Here is a 16,334-nt window from a genome sequence, read left to right on the forward strand (position 1 = left end):
GACACAGAGGTGGGAAATGTCTGCGAAATGAGGGCAGGACAGAGCTGAACAGGCATCGGAAGTGGCATCAGCAGGCATGAGACACAGGCTGGGGAGAGGGTCAAGCTCAGAGCCGGGCAGCAGCGGACAGCAAGGGCAGGAGGAACATGGTCCCCACTGCAGCCTGGGTGCAGTGTGATGCCCAGCTCATGGGCTGTATGGGATAAACATTTGTCAGTTGGGGAAATGAGATAATGGTGTGACAGAATTCCCAGGAAACAACCTTGATCCAGCTTTGAACTTGCAGAGGACAGATGGAGAAGATCGGAGCTGAGAGAAGCTGGGGTAGGAGGAGAAAAAGGGGCTGGGCAGAAGGGGTTTGAGGAGACCTTGAGAGTCAGGGCCTGGGTGGGACAGCAGTTGGCAGAGGGTCTGCCTGCTGCTGCTGAGGTGCGAGGGGAGCCTGGAGGAGGTGGTTCTGAAGGTGTATGAACAGAAGGAGTGTCTGCTGCTCACAGGGGATGATGGCCTGGCTGGGTCTGCACCAGGCTGCCCTGTCCCTCCTCCCTTCCTATAGTCTTTGTTCCTTTAACAGACATTTCTGAGGGCACATTTGGACACAGCTCTGGGTATCAGGACTGTGGCAGAAGTGGGGCAGGAGCTGGGGGCTCCTACGGGCAATAGGAGGCAGGAAATGAAACCAACTGGAAGGAGAGAAGTCATTGAAGACATCCTGAAGGTGTGGACTCAAGCTGGGGCTGAAAGGATGAAAAGGAGCTGTCCGGTAAAGGGAGGGGGCTGACTTCTGTGTAGAAAGAACAGGAGCAGGGGCACGGAAAGTCGAGGCCTAGTGAAGCCCTCCCAGTCTTGGCACTGATCAGTGAGGCAAAGAGGCAAAGAGAACACCTGCTGCTGGGGTCTCTGGTGGCTGGAGTGGGAGAAGTGCCAGCTAGAGGCAGCAGCCCCAGATTATGTAGTTAGAGCCCTGGACTCCTAGGTCTGGCTCCCAAGTTGGCTCTGCCTCTTGAGTTCAAGTTGTGTGACCTGGGGCAGGCAAGTCATTTCGCCCCCTCGCCCTGGGAGCCTTGGCTATGGTGAGAATTTGTGGGTCCAAGGAGGTCACGTTAGCACAGTGCCTGGTACAAAGGCAGTGCCCTACAGACTAGATACAGCAACAGTAGCGAGCCAGGCATTCGGAGGCTACATTCGGAAGAGTCTCTACAGAGTAGGGAGGCCAGATTGCTCTGTGTGTTTCTGCAGAGCCAGGCCCAGAGGCAGGAAGCTCAAAGGAGGCAGAGACCCGTCAGTGTTAAGGGAGTGCTGCTCAGTAGCAGAACGGCCCTTCTGAGGCTGAAGGCTGTCAAGGGAACAGCCTGCCGGGCACTGGACAGCTCCCTGGTGTAGACAGCATCACAGCACTGGCGCCAGGGGTTCCGTGGAACAAGGTGGAAAGAGGGGAAAGGATCCGCGGAGGAGTCATGGGAGACACAGGGCTGGGGGATGTTAAACCGGGTTCCTTGCTGTAGGGCTTCTCAGAACCTTCACTTCCCTGCAGACTCAAATGTTTATGGAAACCAAGTTACAGCGCAAAAGGGTGACATGGGCAGGTGTAGAAGGGGAGGGCTGGAGAGAGCAGCCTGTCAGAAGAGGAGGCCTGCCCAGCTTCTACCCTGCTCCGACCAACTATCCTTATGGGAAGTCTGTTAGCCAATCATGGGTTAAATTGTGTCCTCCAAAAATTACCGTGGGAGTTCTCACCCCTGGTGCCTCTAAATATGACCTTATTTGGAAATGGGTCTTTGCAGATGTAATCAAGTTAAAATGAGGTCGTTAGAGTGGACCCTAATCCAATGACTGGTGTCCTTATAAGAAGGGGAAATTTGGACACAGAGACAAATGTGCACAGAGAGAAGAGGGCCATGAGACGACAGAGGCAGAGATGGAGTGATCCATCCCCAAGATTTCCAGCCACACCACAGGTTAGGAGAGGCAAAGAGGGATTCTTCCCTAGAGCCTTCAGAGTGAGCTCAGCTCTGCTGACACATTGATTTTGGATTTCTGGTCTGAGATGATGATGAATTTCTATTGTTTCAAGCCACCCCGTTTGCGATACTTAGTTATGGCAGCCCTAGAAACTAACACAGCCACTAATGATTCCAGGAGTCTCCAGAATGGGGAAAGAGAATGTAGCATTTTCTAACTCGTAGATCACAGGCCCCTTTCTGATAGCGTGTCTCACTGGATGAGCCAGGGGACATGATATGGGGGCTCTGATTCTGGTTCTGCCTTTCGTTTTGCACCCACACAGGTACTGTTCATGGGGGTGGGCCCTGGTTTCCTCAGCGGTGAACTGAGGATAACGCACCAACCTTAGAAAATAGAAACCGGGTAGCCAGGCACTCCCATCAAGAGGAGGGTGTCCTCCCTGTGAGCCTCGCTTTACCCCTCTGAGAGGGAAGTGGCAGCATCTCCCAAGCCTTCCTGGGGTGGCTGGGAACTGCCTGGCACGTGGCTGGTGCTCAGCATGGTCCATGTGGACCAGCCGGGCCCCTGCACCTCCCGACTTCCCTAGGTCCTGGGCTGGAGGGAGCGTGCTCCCTGGGGCTGCCCTTACCTGTGCAGTGAGCTGGATGGGCTGGGACAGGGTGAGCTGTGGGGTCCCGGGGGGTTGGCTGGCAGGCTGTGGTGGTGGCAGGTCGCCTCCCCCCGAGGAGGCTGGGGGCTGTGAGGTGGAGGAGGAGGCAGAGGAGGAGGAGGAAGAAGAGGAGGAGGAGGTGGAGGAGGCGGCAGCGGCGGCGGCGGCGGCACTGGACTGCTGCACGGCGGCGGCCAGGAGCTGGGCCTGCGCTTGCTGCAGGAGGAGCTGCTGCTGAGCTGGCATCAATGCCGTGAGCTGTGGGCCGGTCGGGGGCAGCAGGACCAGAGGAGGGGCGTGGGAGTAGGGGGAAGCAGAGAAAGCAGACAGGAGTTAGTGCCTGAGCCAAGCAGGTTAGCGGGAAGTCTTCCAGGAAGACAGAGGAGGGCAAGAGGCAGGCATTGACAGAGTGGCCTTGGCCTGGGTAGGACATACCGGGCCACCGGTCCTGTAACAGATTTGAGGTGACTGGCCTGTGCCCCCTGCCCTGTGCACCCCGAGTACTTACCCCGGCTAGCTGGCTGCCCGTCAACATGAGTTGGGCCTGGGGCAGATGTGGTTGAGCTGGCTGGGGGGGCGGGGGTGCTGCTGGGGCTGAGTCACCAGTGGGGTCTTCAGCCTTGATCTGGGGAGGAGAGAGGCAGGGTCCGGGACCCCAGAATGTTAAGTGGAGGCCAGAGAGAATGCCCACCTGTGAACCAAAGAAAGGGCATGTGTGTGGCCATGGCAGCCCCACAGCAGCACAGAAGGAGCAGACTGGGGTGTGGAGGTGAGAACTGTGGTGACCGGTGGGGGCCTCAGGCCACCCCTCTGGCCTCAGTTTCCACATCAGTCAGCAAAGGCTAACACACCCCCTGCACCTGAACTCCTGACAGAAGAGGGCAGCTTCGGAGAGTACCTTTCCCCTTTTGGGAGTCAGTTTCATCCGCAAAATGAGAAATGAGGCCAGTGGGGGCCCTGGGATGTCAAATAAGGGGGTTGTGGGTCCCAGACCTCTCATCTGCTTTAGCCAGAGGGGCATCTCTTATCTGTCCAATGGAATAAGACTTTATTGGAAGAAAGGATCTTAGGGTGATACATAAAAATCACCGCCTTATAACACAGGTCGTGAATTCAAAAGTGTATGGAAATAGCACAAATGCGGGTTGCGGGCAGGTGTGGGCAGGTGTGGGCAGGGTGGCTGGAGAGAGCGTGCCCACCTGCCTGGAGGGGAGGCCTGCCCAGCCCCTACTCTGCCCCTGCTGGCCACTCATTTCAAAATCTAAAGCAAAAAGGCTTCAGGACCAGCAAAGGGTATCTGCAGGCCAGATGTGGCCCGGGTGCTGCCAGCTTTCAGCCTCCACCCCAGAGTCCACTGAGCGCCTCCTCATCTCTCTGTGTAGGATGCAGATGCATCTTGCATCAAACACATAGGACAGACCAGCTTAGAGCGCTCCTGGCCTCCTTCCTCTCTTACATAAGAAGCCAGATGACAGTGGGCTTGCTGGAGAGATCTGTTGGGAAAAGACACATGGGGTGGGAGGAGGTGTGACCTGACAAGTCACACACTCTCAGGCCCAGAGGGGACATTAGAGATCATCCTTCAGCCCGATGTCCCAGCTCCATTTTTGCAAGAGGAGGTCCAGAGAGGGAAAGCGACTTGTGCAAGGCGACACAGTGACTTGGTAGGAGTGAGCGTGGCATTTGCAATACAGACTGAGACCAAGAGACAGACAGAGGTCTGGGAAAGGACAACGACAGAGAGTTGGTGGCACGCCCCAAAGATGGGATACCAGTGTCGGAAAGTCTAAGGGATACAGGGATGCAGTGTGAGATGACAGTGGGTCCTGGAAGCCCTCTGGTGGGGAATTCAGGGCCTCCTGTAAGTCTGGTCATGTTCTGCTTCTTGATCTGGCAACACAGTTGTTCAGTTTGTGAAAATCCACAGAGCTGTACACTGAGTATCTACATGGGTGTGTCATATATTAATTAAAAGTTTTTAGAAAAACCAACACTGCGTGCCATTGTGAGAACACTGTTCCTCTCAAGGCTCTTTCTTCCTCTCTGGGTCTTTTAAGAAAGTCTCCGTTAATATCTCCCAATACTGGCTAATCTCCTCCTTTTAACAAATGGAGAACCGGCCTCAGACTTAGACTCTACAGCAGGCAAGAGTCTCTGAGTACATGCTAATAATCATTGCATTTATTTCCATGGCAAGTGATTCTGGTTTTCCATTCATGAAATTTCCATTTAAAAAGCGTTTTATTTCAACTGGTGAAAAAGTGAGCCAGTTTGTGAGTTGATAATTGTTGAAGCTGATTGACAGATACCCGGGCTGGTGGGGAGGGAGTTGTTTTTACTATGGTCTTCTTCCTACTTTTCTGTCTGCTTCACATTTTCCATAATAAAATGTTTTTAAAAATTGAGGCAATTAACAAAATTATGATGTAAATAATTGTACACGGTAGTGTGTGCGTTTGTCTGAAATTGTGATGGGAGCACATGAATCACTGCAGTTAGGGAAAGACTGACACAGAAGAGAGGAGGTGAGATGGAGAAGCAAAGGCCGGGAGCAGAGAATAGGACACGGTGTGGATGCTGCTGCCCTCTCTGCCTCCGGCTTTCCCCAGGGACCAGGTCCAGGCCCGGGAAGGGGAGTGAGAACACTTTCTTCCTTGGGACCCCTGGTCTCCCAGTGCAGAAACAAGGCTGCTGTGGGGCAAGGAGAAGCTGCAAGATTCAGCTGAGGATAGGCAGGCCAGGGCGGGAGCAGGGGCACAGGTCGGTGGGTGGGGGCGATGGACACTCTCAGTTCCAAGGGCTAAGGCCAGAGCCCAGTCTGAGATCAGAGGGAAGACGGCCAGAGCCTGAATCCTTCTCCCCTGGGCCCTGTCCAACATGCTCAGGACAAGACACCTACCCCTCAAGCAGCATCAAAGCACACCAGCCATGGAAGGGACCTCAGAGACTGTCCAGTCTGACTGCCTCTACCCTCATATTAGAGAAGAGGAAACTGAGAAGCCCAGAGTGGGGAAGTGATTTTCTCATGGTCACAGAGCAGTTCCCAGCCTCCCACCCCCATCCCTCTGCCCTTTGGTCAGGGTCAGGAGTCCTGCCCATGGCCCTCTGCCCCTGCCCTCTGTGCCCTGTCAGCTGGCCCCACCAGGCTGGAGGGTGGAGACCTGGGCCCCGGGCACCCCAGGAAGCCCAGAGTGCCCAGCAGCAGGGCCCCAACTGGATTTGGGATTTGCTGTATCTTGCCACTTCCGGCCTCCCCATCATCCTCTCTGAAAGCATCCTCACAGCCATCCTCACTGGGTCTGCCTCCCCCACCCCCTCCCCACTGGTTGGCTGGCCCTGAGTGTGTGCGTTGGGGGGGTGGGGGTGGTGCAGGCCCCTGTTCGGTCAGGGAAGTTGGGATGGGGGCGGGGCCCTCAGCTTCCTGTTGTTCATCGCCCTGGGGCTCTGGGGGGGATTTCCCTGGCCACCCCCACCCCCCAGGGAAGGGGAAGGAGCCTGGGTGAGTCACAAGCCTGGGGCGGGAACCCGAGGGTGAGAAGGGGCGGTGGAGTCCTGTCACCGAGGTACCAGGCATCCGGGACCCTCTCCCAAACGCCAAACACCACCCACCACAGGACACCCGTCCCCCTGCCCTGGCTGAGCTGACAGGTGCTTACCTTGGTGCTGGGGCCAGTCGGGGACACGGAGAACGGGGAGGTCTTATTCTGGGGGTTCTGCGAAGAGTAAGTTGGGTTGGGGGATGGGAACAATGAGATGGAGCAGCTTCTGACACCCTGCCCCTCCCCCCAGAGCTCCCCTTGGCTTCCTTCTCCCCTCCGCCTCCCCAACCCTCCTGCTCATCCACTCCCTCCTGACCTGATGGTTAGTGTCTGGTCCATTTCTTTCAGTGTCTGCAAAGAGAGGGAAAGGGTGAGTTGGCACCAGCCACACCCCAAAATCTGCCCGCACACCTGTCCCAGACCATAGTGACCCTTTGCCCTCCCTGCTCCCTTCCCCACTCACCTGTGTGCTCTGACGGGGAGTCCAGACCTTGCTTCTCGGCCTCCAGGGGCTTAGACATTCTTATTTCTGGAGACAGAGGAGGGATGCAAGTGGGGTGAGGTTGCAGAAGCCAGGAGGGCTCTGGGGCCCCTCCTCCAGCACCACCCCAGCCTCTCCCCAAATACCCCCGCACCCCCTGCCACCTTGCAAGTGTCACTTTCCGGGAGACATGCCCTCTGCTCTGGGCCTCTGCCCACCTCCAGCGGGACAGAAGAGGGGCTTTCAGGCCTCAGGGATCCTCTTCACCCCTCCAGAAGGTGGCACGGAGAGGGTCACCCCCGCCCCCATGAGACCCTGGGGCAGGGTGGGAGGTAGATGTTGGTTGTTGGTCCTGAGGAGGCTTTGGCTGCCCAGGGGGAGGTTGGTGATGTTCTAAAGGAGCGAGTCAGCCTCGGGCCTCCTCTCAGGTTGCCGCCCAGGCCCCCGTCCTGCCTCACCAGCCTCACCAGGTTTCGGGTGAGGCATGTTTTCCACTCTGAGTGGGGCCTGGGAGGCGTGAGGGGACTACAGCATCCCCAAAGGAGTGAGTCCTCAGATCTCCGGCTGATTCAGCCGCCCTCTGGCCCCCTCCACAGCCCACCACTTTCCCGTCCACACCCCACTCCCACTGGCCTCCCTTTGGGTACTCAGCACACAGGTGGCCCCACTCTGATCTCTGTGACTCCAATTCCAACTCCATCAGCTCTGCCCCAACCCTGTCCTCAGACTTAATCCTAGACCTCACCTGGGACTTCAGCCTTGAATCCTAACTGCACACCCAGATCCAACTTAGAGATCCTGCCCCTACAAATACAATCCTATCCTACAGTTCCGCAGGCCCAGGAAATGAAAGGAGGTGGCTGAGGGGAGGTGACAAGCAGCAAGCTGGCACCAGGGGACACAAAGCAATGGAGACAAACCCCTGTCCTCACAGTATTCTGATGCTGATCATGGAAAGGTGAGTGTTACCAGTGCTGAGCACAGTGAGAAACATGATTCAGGGCTCACATTAGCAGTTGGTGCTAATATTACCCCCATTTTACAGAGGAGGAAACTGAGGCTCCAAGGGGGATCTCACCTCCCCAAGAGCACAGTGAGACAGCAGAGGTGACTTGATTGGACCCGGGTCTTTGTGACTCCAGTACTGCTGCCATCTGATGGACCCGTTCGTGACTTCCAGCACCTCATCTCCCACAGTCACTCCAACCCAAGCTCACCCTGACACTGATTCAAACCCAACCCTTCCTCGTTGTAGACCCCCACACAAATCCGGGCTTCTGCCTGACCCACTCTCAATCCCCTTACCCACCCTGATTCCTAACTCCCATCCAGATGGCCTGAGTCCTTCATCTGATCTCGACTCCCAACTTGGCCCTAGACCTTACTCCTGACCCTGACTCTGACCCTAAAGTCTCCCCCACAACTCATTCCAAATCCCTGCCAAGACCACGACCCCACCCTATCAAAGGAGCTGTCCAACTCTAGTGTGCTCTGCATCCAAGATATTCACACAAGGCCAGCTAAAGGAGGAGCTGGGATAACCTCAGCAATTGGAAAAAAAAAAAGTCCAGGAATTTTGCCATTGAGGATTACTCAACACAAAACGCCACTAGGATTTTAAATTTCTGATTAAAAAGCCAGGTCACACACTGCTGGTGGGGGTGTAAATCGATACAAGCAATAATTCAGGAAAGCTGGAGAGATGCCCCTTCCCTGTAACCCAGCACATCCACCCCCAGGTGTCCACCCAAGAGAAAGGAGCGTCCTGCCCACGAGCGCCCACGGGCACACATGTTCCCTGAGGTCCTTTTATAATATGCTCCCCCAACTGGAAATAGCTCAAGGGCCTGTTAACAGGTCAACAACATTGGTACCTCTAGACAATAAAATACTCCACAGCAAGGAAAAGAACCAAATCCTGCATCACACACACTGGATCTCAGAGACATGATGCTGAGGGAAAGATGTCAGACACAAAAGTGGGCAGACACTAGGACTCCAATTTTTATGTGAAACTCAGAAACAGGCAAGATGATATTAGATCAAGGTCAGATTAGTGGGCACCTTTGGTTGAGTGTTGACTGGGAAAAGGTGTGAGGAAGCCTACAGGGGGTTGGAAATGTTTTTTATCCTGATCTGCTTGGTGGTTACGTGGGTCTATACATATGTAAAAATTCATCAAGCTGTACATTTAAAATTTGAGCACTTTGCTATATGTACATTATGTTTTCATAAAAAAGGAAAAAATTCTAAGCTAAAAAAATTAAATAATAAGCCAGCATATAGTCCTATTAAGGCATAAGCTTATGAGGGTGGGGTGGGGAGCAGGTGACCAGATGCTGCCAGAGCTCAGGCCCTGTTTCCAGGCACTGAGTGGCTAAGGATGCTGAGAGACACAGGAGGACACAAAGGGAGCCAGGGGATGAGGCCCTCCTCTCCTGACTTTGGGGTATCAGAAGCAGGAGTCCTGCTTGATCCTTTAAATCACCCAGACCTTGGCCCTGCTCCAGGCAACCACTAACCCCGATGCAGCCCTAAATCCCACCCTTCTTAACATTCTGGAAAGCCCTGCCCCAGCCCCCTCCCCAGCCCCTCCTTCTAGCTAGTGTCCACAGTGCCACAGGGAGATCCTTCCCTGGCCCTGAAACCTTCCACGGCTCCCCGTCTCCCCAAGAAAAGCCCAGGCTCCTCATCCTGACCTCCAGGGTATGGCCCCTGTCACCCTCTGCTGCCCGTCTCTTGCCACTTGTGCAGCCTGCTCTATGACCACGGAGTCCAGACCTTACAGGTTCTACACTCCCGGCCTAGCTAGCGAATGCCCCTCCCACAGACCAGGGAAGCCTCACCTCCGCCCCAGAGTCCATGCTCATTCTTGGCCTCTGTTAGGGGTTGAGTTGTGTCCTTCCGTGTTCATATGTTGAAGCCCTAACCGCCTATTACCTCAGAATGTGACTTTCTTTGGAGATAAGATCTTTAAAGAGGTAATTAAGTTAAAATGAGACCCTTAGGGTGGGCCCTGATTCAATACAGCTGGTGTCCTTATACGAAGAGATTGGGACACGGACATGCACAAAGGGAAGACCGTGTGAAGATACAGGGAGCAGATAGTCATCCCAAGCCAAGGAGGACTGGCCTCAGAAGAAACCAACCTTGACCTTGGACTTCTAGTTTCTAGAATTTCAAGAAAATTAATTTCTCTTGTTTAAGCCATGCAGTGTGTGGTACTTTGTTATGGAAGCCCTAGCAAACTAATACAGCCTCCCACAGACGTGCCTTCTCGCTGTCCTAGCCCTGAGCCCACAGGGCTGTGGTCACCTGCGTCCCGGTCCTTTCCCACCAGACCAGGGGGCAGGCCTGGTCTGACTCACCCCTGAGTCCCCGGCATCACCCAGCTCAGAAGACTAGAGAGAGAGAGGAACATCCCTCCCTGCAGCTCTTTTTGTCTCTTATTTATTCCTGCCTCTGTCCTGCTGTCTTTCCAACATTTAACAAAGAGCCTTGGCATGGGCTAGTCCCTCTGCCTGGAATGCTCTTCCGCATTCTGCCTGGTGACCTCCTAGTCATCCTTCAGGACCCAGCACGGGCTCTGTCCTCCATGAAGTCACCCCTGATGTCCTCAGAGGTCTCTCCTCTGTTCCCTTTACTCTGGATCCATCTACCTGTCACTGTCCTAAAGGCTGTAGCCATCTGGGCCCCAGAATGTCTTCCCCATCAGGCTAAGAACCCCTTAAGGGCAGGTCTGGCTCATCTCAGGGTCCCTAATGGGATGTGTGGGTTGAATGAACAAGAGTGGCCCCGAAGCCCTGCTCTCCCTCCTCCAGGTCTTTGCCTCTGCTCTTCTCCCACCTGGGGCGACCTCTTCCTTCTCCACTAGCAAACTCCTGCTCATCTTTAAGGCCTAAGCTTCACATCACCTCCTCTGGGAGGTCTTCTCTGACTACCCAGTCAGTCAGTGTCTCTGTTATCTGGGAACCCCCACCCCACCCCTGCCCCCTAAAGTACCCTGACCACCTGGGCAGTGACCCCCACCCTATGCCCCAGACTGTGGGCTCCTTAGGGCCCAGGCTGGAATCACTGCCGCCCAGTCTAGGACTGTGTCTTTGGAATGAATGAGTGCATGAAAGAGTCCCCTCTCCCTGCTGTCACCTGACACTTTGACCTTCAGCCCTCTCCCCAAGCAGCTCCAACCTAAACTTTTAAGGTTACTTCTCCTCGGCAGAAATAGTGTCTGGAGAGGCAAAAGTGGTATGAGGGGAAATTTCCACCACTCTGTTTTCCTTATTCTTTCTAATCCCACCCCAGCTCCCACAGAGCCTGCACACCCAGGCAGTACTCCGCTGGCCCACAGCAAAATGGCCAGAGCTGCGCTTTGCCCAGGTCTCTCTTATTCTCCTCCTCCATCAGAGCCCAATGGAGAAAAAGGGTCTCATCAAATCATCCCCACCAAGGATGAACAGGGGACTCCATTTCCACCACGGATGAAAGCCACGTGATACTTAATGGGGACCCTGGCAAGGGGTCTGCCGAGCCCGCCTATTCTGTAGGCTGTCTCAGACTCCACACAATCAAGCCTCTGTCTCTCTCTCCTCCCCTCCTCCACTCCTCCTCTAGAGAAATATTGATACCTAATTCCACCCCCAACACTCTGATTTCATTGGGACAGGGTGAGACCCAGGCATCTGAATTTTTTAAAGCCTCCCTCCAGGTGATTCTAATGTGTTCCAGCCCCCTGGCACCTCCAGAAGCCCCCCTCAAAGCCTCAGTTCATTTGCACAGAAATGTTGACTGGTTGCTTAGGGTCACCCCTGCCTTCTCCCAACGCAGGCAGTGTGCAACTTTTTAGAGGAACATGCAGGGAAAAGCAATGCTGAGGCTACTGGGCCTCTTGAATCCCACCATCCTAGAGTCAGACCCACCCAGGGCTGCCACGCCCCTGGGCTCACACTCGCTTGCCCCACTGCCCCAGGCCTGGGACTCTGGGTCCCCTCCGCCCTCCCTCACCCCTCCCTCTACGGACTTTCACTTCTCCTCTGCATTTCCCCCAGCCGGTTTTAGCAGACTTGGGCCAGCTTCTCGTTAGCACTTACCGAAAATGGGGCTAAATATAGAGGGCCCAAGGGCTGCCCCTCACCCCTCCTGGCCCCACTTGGCCTGTCCCTTGGGTCCCCTGCCTCCAAAGCCTGCTTCAATCAAGGCTGTGGCCTAGGAGCTCCTGTGGGCAGGGTCGGCACTGCCGGGAACCTCTGCTCACCCACTGGCCCAGTCTGGCTTCCCCAGGAGTAGCATTTCACACCCCCACACCCCACAGCTGTCCCGGGCTGGCCTCCAGGGAGTGAACACTTCTAAGTGTCAGGAGGAGGGATGGAGATACAGGCAGCAGACACAACAAGAGAGGCGGCCCCACAGCTGTGCTGACAAGAGCTGCCACACAGTACACACACCACAGCCCCAGACATGGACGAAGACCATGCAAACACACAGGGCAGGTGTGCACAGATCCCAGACAGGAATGTCTGCAGATGAAGACACATGCCTAAACACAGTGACACTGGCAGATATGCAAAACACACCCAGACATGTGTGGATACACCTGCGTGCGCACACACACACACCCCCAAGTCACCCCCAGACACGTACTCACGCACAAACCCCAGTCACTCACAGAAATATTGATAGATATAGATATAGATGTACATACACACACACCCGGGCCACTCAGACACACACACACACACAGGTACACATTTATTCACCCAGAATCACTCAGACATACAGATAGACACAGATGAGCATACACACAGATACCGAGGTCACTCAGATAGATACACACATGGATGTGCACATACTCACACACCCAGAGTCACCTCTCCTGGGAGATGGTCAGGGTGGATCCCTGAACCCAGTCCACAGATATGGAGCCCAGGATCAGGCAGGATGAGTGATCTGCCCAAGGCCACACATGTATTAATTCATGTCCAGGTAGGGGAGCCTAGGGCAGGCCTCGAAGGCAGGGCAATTCTGTGAGAAATCCCAAGTAAAGGGCCTAACCCAGTGTCCAGCACATACAAAGCCCCCATTCAACCCCAGAGAGGGATGAGTTAGTGGTGGAGCTAATGGCATGTGTGTGCAGGCACCCTGGCTCCCCATGTCTACATTGTATGTGTGCACACACACATCCACAGTTGCACATACGGTCACCTCAGTAAATAATCACTTATCATCCTGCAAGTGGTCTTCCTTCCATCTCAAGCCCCTCTTCACCTTCCTTTCCCTGCTCATACTCACTCATTCTTCCCATCTCAGCCCAGACATGCCCTCCTCCAGGAAGCCCTCCCTGACTTGACCATGCTGAATTGGGCAAGTCTTCTGGGCTCCCCCAGCCCCCTGTGCCTCCCACATACCCCAGTCCTGACCCATCTGCCTGGACCTCCTCCCCTGTCTGGTGATAGATCTATCTCCCAACATTGGACTGGGGGCTCCAAGAGAAAAGATCTGAAGCTGCCTTTTTCATCTGTATTTCCAACATCCAGCATAGAACTGCTCAAATAAATATATGTTGATGACGGATCACAGGGATGCCAGCATACACTGATGCACGTAGAACGACACATGCCAAACTAAGACATCCCCACAGACACCCACGAATAGGACACACACCCGTAGTCACACCTATAGGGCTACAAACAAAACAACCATGAAGTATGGAAGCTCGCCACATTCCAGGCCCCCATGCTAAGCTTTTAAGCGTATTACCTCACTTAACTCTCCCATCAGCATCGCCCAGAGATAACTATCATTATGCACAGATGGACACATTATGCCAAATGAGCCAACAAATACAAATCGCTTTGTACAGTACTCGGCGTACGATGTTCACTCAGTCAAGTGACATTCAGTGGGGGAGGCAATTCATAAGCGCACAAACATAATAAATTTTCATGCAAGCATTAAGTGCCATGAAGAAAAGATAGAGCAGGGCGAGGGGCTGGAGAATGGCGGGACTGGTTGGCAGTTTAGATGGGGAGGTCAGGAAAGGTCATCCCGAGGAGGGGGACATCTGAGACAAATGAAGGGAGGAAGTGAACCAAGAGAGCAGCGCCAAGGCTACCCCTACAATGCCACACACAACAGCCCCTCACACACGGGGCACCTGACAGTCACACACAGAAGATTCAGAACTACCGCTCACTTGTGCATACACAGAAGCACCCACTCACTCAAAGGTCCGGTAGCTCAGCCTTCCAGCCCCTGTGCACCCTGTGCAGTCCCCTCCCAAGGATCACGCAACTCTCCCATCTGCTGGTCCTCCAGACAACAGCCTGCTACCAACACCTTCTACCAATGCCTGCTACCAACAGAGAAGGGGAGAAGCAGGTCTGTCTGTGGAAGCCCCCAGGTGCTGATGTGAAAGGGGAGAGGAAAGAGGAGCTGAGGGGTGGGGACCCCAGATGGGAAGAAGGGGAGCTGCTGAGGTACAGAGTGAAAGGGTAGAGAAGACAGCTAAAGAGGAAGGGCAGAGCGAGCCAACGACCCGCCCAGCGGGACAAATCCCAAGGTGCTGCCTGTGCTCCCGCCATAGTGCGGGCCCAGCCCCTTACCTGGAGCCCCCATGCTGGAGTGAACCATGCTGCCCGCCCCGCAGGGCTGGGGGAACAACTGTGTCATTTCCCCGCCCTCTCTGGGGGCAAAGCCCTCTCCTCCGGAAGTCACCCAGGGAGGAAACCACAGGGCCCGCCCCCTTCGGAAGGGAAAATACCCTGACCTGAAGGCCCACCCCAGCAGGCAGCGGACCCCAAATCTTCTGTGTGTATTGGGGAAGTGGGGGCAGTGGGGTGGAGAGCAAGCCCGCTGGAAGAGCTGACTCCAACAGCTGTGTCCCCACGAGACGCCTCTAGCCCTTCTGCTGCCTTCACATATGGAACATGGCTGGTGGGTCTGGGAAGAAAAATGGGACCGTAACAACAACATTAAAACACCGGCTAGCAGTTTGCAGGGCCTTTCCCAATGCCAGGCCCTGAACCTCACACTAGACATGCATCATCTCTTGAGGTGCTCACTATTTGCCTCATTTTACAGACAAATAGACTGAGGACCAGAGAAGTTAGGTGGCCTCCCTAAGGGCCCAGAGCCAAGAAACATCGAAACCAAGAAGCAGGGCAGGAGGAGGCGTTCGCGATAGGTTTCCGCACCGCTGTGGGGAATGGGGAACCCAGCCTCGAACCTGTTCGCAGGTGAGGCGTTCAGGGCCACCACTGAGAGGAAGTGGTGCCCGTGGGCAGTGGGAGGGCCGGCAGCAGGTCCAGGTCTTCCAGGGGGCAAATGCGGGCGCCCGAGGAGCTCTGGTGGAGGCAAGCACCTGGTCCCCTGGCTGCTGGCTGGCCGTTCGCGCTGCGGCGCTCTCAGCCCAGCGCTTTCCTCCGTGCCCGCCAGAGGGCGGCAGCACCCAGCCAATGGGCCAGAGGGCGGGGCCGGCTGCGGAGGAGGGAGCCCCCCCTCCCTCCCGGTCCCCGTCTCCCCCCCGAACTCCCGCCCCCGCGCGCACACCTGCGAGGGTCACACAAAGGCGCAGGACTCCCGGCGCACGGCGGCGCAGACAAAGGCGCGGCCGAGCCCGCTGCCCTTTTCCTCCTCCCGGTGCCCGGTCCGAGGCTGCCGGGCCGCCTGGAGCCTCCGAACAGCCGACCTGCCCGCTCCCAGCCCTGCAGGACTCGCTGCGCCCCTCGCCGGGGGACCCCCCAAACCATGCGCGTGCACAGGGACGCCTGGATTCACTCACATACGCACACTCAAGTATTTATACACATGGACCCCAGCACTTCACACACGTGTGCACATGCAGACACACGAGAACACTCCTCTAGGTGCACAGGCCCTAACACCAACCCTCCCTATCAACACTCCCATGCACAGAGCCCTGCTCTGCTCCCTCAAGTGGCACACCGGCACAAGGGCACATCCACACAAGTGTGCCCAGGCATACCTCCTCACTATGCGTGCCCACATTCACACGCATGCACACTCACATAGAGTATAACACACAAGCAAACCTTCATGGGTGCCTTTCTTTCTGTACATTGGCCCTGTGCACCCAGACACACCCAGGCAGGCAGGCCCACTCCAAGGAAATGACCAATGGTCCTTCTGCACACAGAGGGCACAGTTCCCAGCTATGAACACTCCACAAATTTCCATACTGTAAAGGCCATTTCACTGAGGCTATCCAGAGACCACATAGCATTAACTGGGCTGCAACCCAGATTTCCTGCCTCCTGGCCCACCTCTTTCCCTGTCTCTCCCTCAGATGCAGGATTTTTACACATGAGGGTTTCCCAGACAGCAGTCTGGTGGCAGGGGTTCTCAAGCCTTATCTTGAAGTTGCATTTGCCCAGTGAGCTCTGTTTCTACTTAGGATTTATGTTTTGGGAGACTTGCAAATGAGGGTCATAAGGACATTGGGGGTGTGGGCAGAACCCTACCAAAACACCTCCATGCTCCACCCTGGACACAGTCAACATCATCCGTGTCAGGACCGAGCTTTTGGATGTAACCCAAAGCAAGGAGCAAAGCACCACCCAATTCTGGTGCTGCCCTCCCAGGTCTACAGCTGAGTGGGGGAGCTGGAGAAAGCCTTACAAGCTCCCCACCCCTCTTGCCTCCCATGCTGGCTCCACTGAGTCCCTAAGCTAGAATCAGGGCATCT

At 55.3% G+C, this 16,334-nt stretch overlaps 1 protein-coding gene across 6 annotated transcripts in view; it reads right to left on the reverse strand.

The window, feature by feature from the left end:
- POU2F2 (POU class 2 homeobox 2) overlaps positions 1–14,309 on the reverse strand; it is a 29,079-nt gene extending 14,770 nt beyond the window's left edge. For 3 of the 6 annotated variants that reach the window (XM_072966983.1, XM_072966981.1, XM_072966982.1), the window contains exons 1-6: positions 14,233–14,309; positions 6,617–6,682; positions 6,470–6,504; positions 6,271–6,327; positions 3,123–3,239; positions 2,594–2,872 (exon numbers count right to left, since the gene is read on the reverse strand). In XM_072966983.1, the coding sequence (XP_072823084.1) occupies positions 2,594–2,872; positions 3,123–3,239; positions 6,271–6,327; positions 6,470–6,504; positions 6,617–6,682; positions 14,233–14,299 (621 nt within the window). In that variant the 5' untranslated portion in view covers positions 14,300–14,309. The remainder of the gene's footprint in view (positions 1–2,593; positions 2,873–3,122; positions 3,240–6,270; positions 6,328–6,469; positions 6,505–6,616; positions 6,683–14,232) is intronic. The other 3 variants (XM_072966980.1, XM_072966979.1, XM_006208607.4) reach the window with 1 other exon arrangement.
- Positions 14,310–16,334: the final 2,025 nt, after the last annotated feature.

The sequence above is a fragment of the Vicugna pacos genome, chromosome 9 (assembly GCF_048564905.1).
Source record: "Vicugna pacos chromosome 9, VicPac4, whole genome shotgun sequence".
Classification (NCBI taxonomy): Eukaryota; Metazoa; Chordata; class Mammalia; order Artiodactyla; family Camelidae; genus Vicugna; species Vicugna pacos.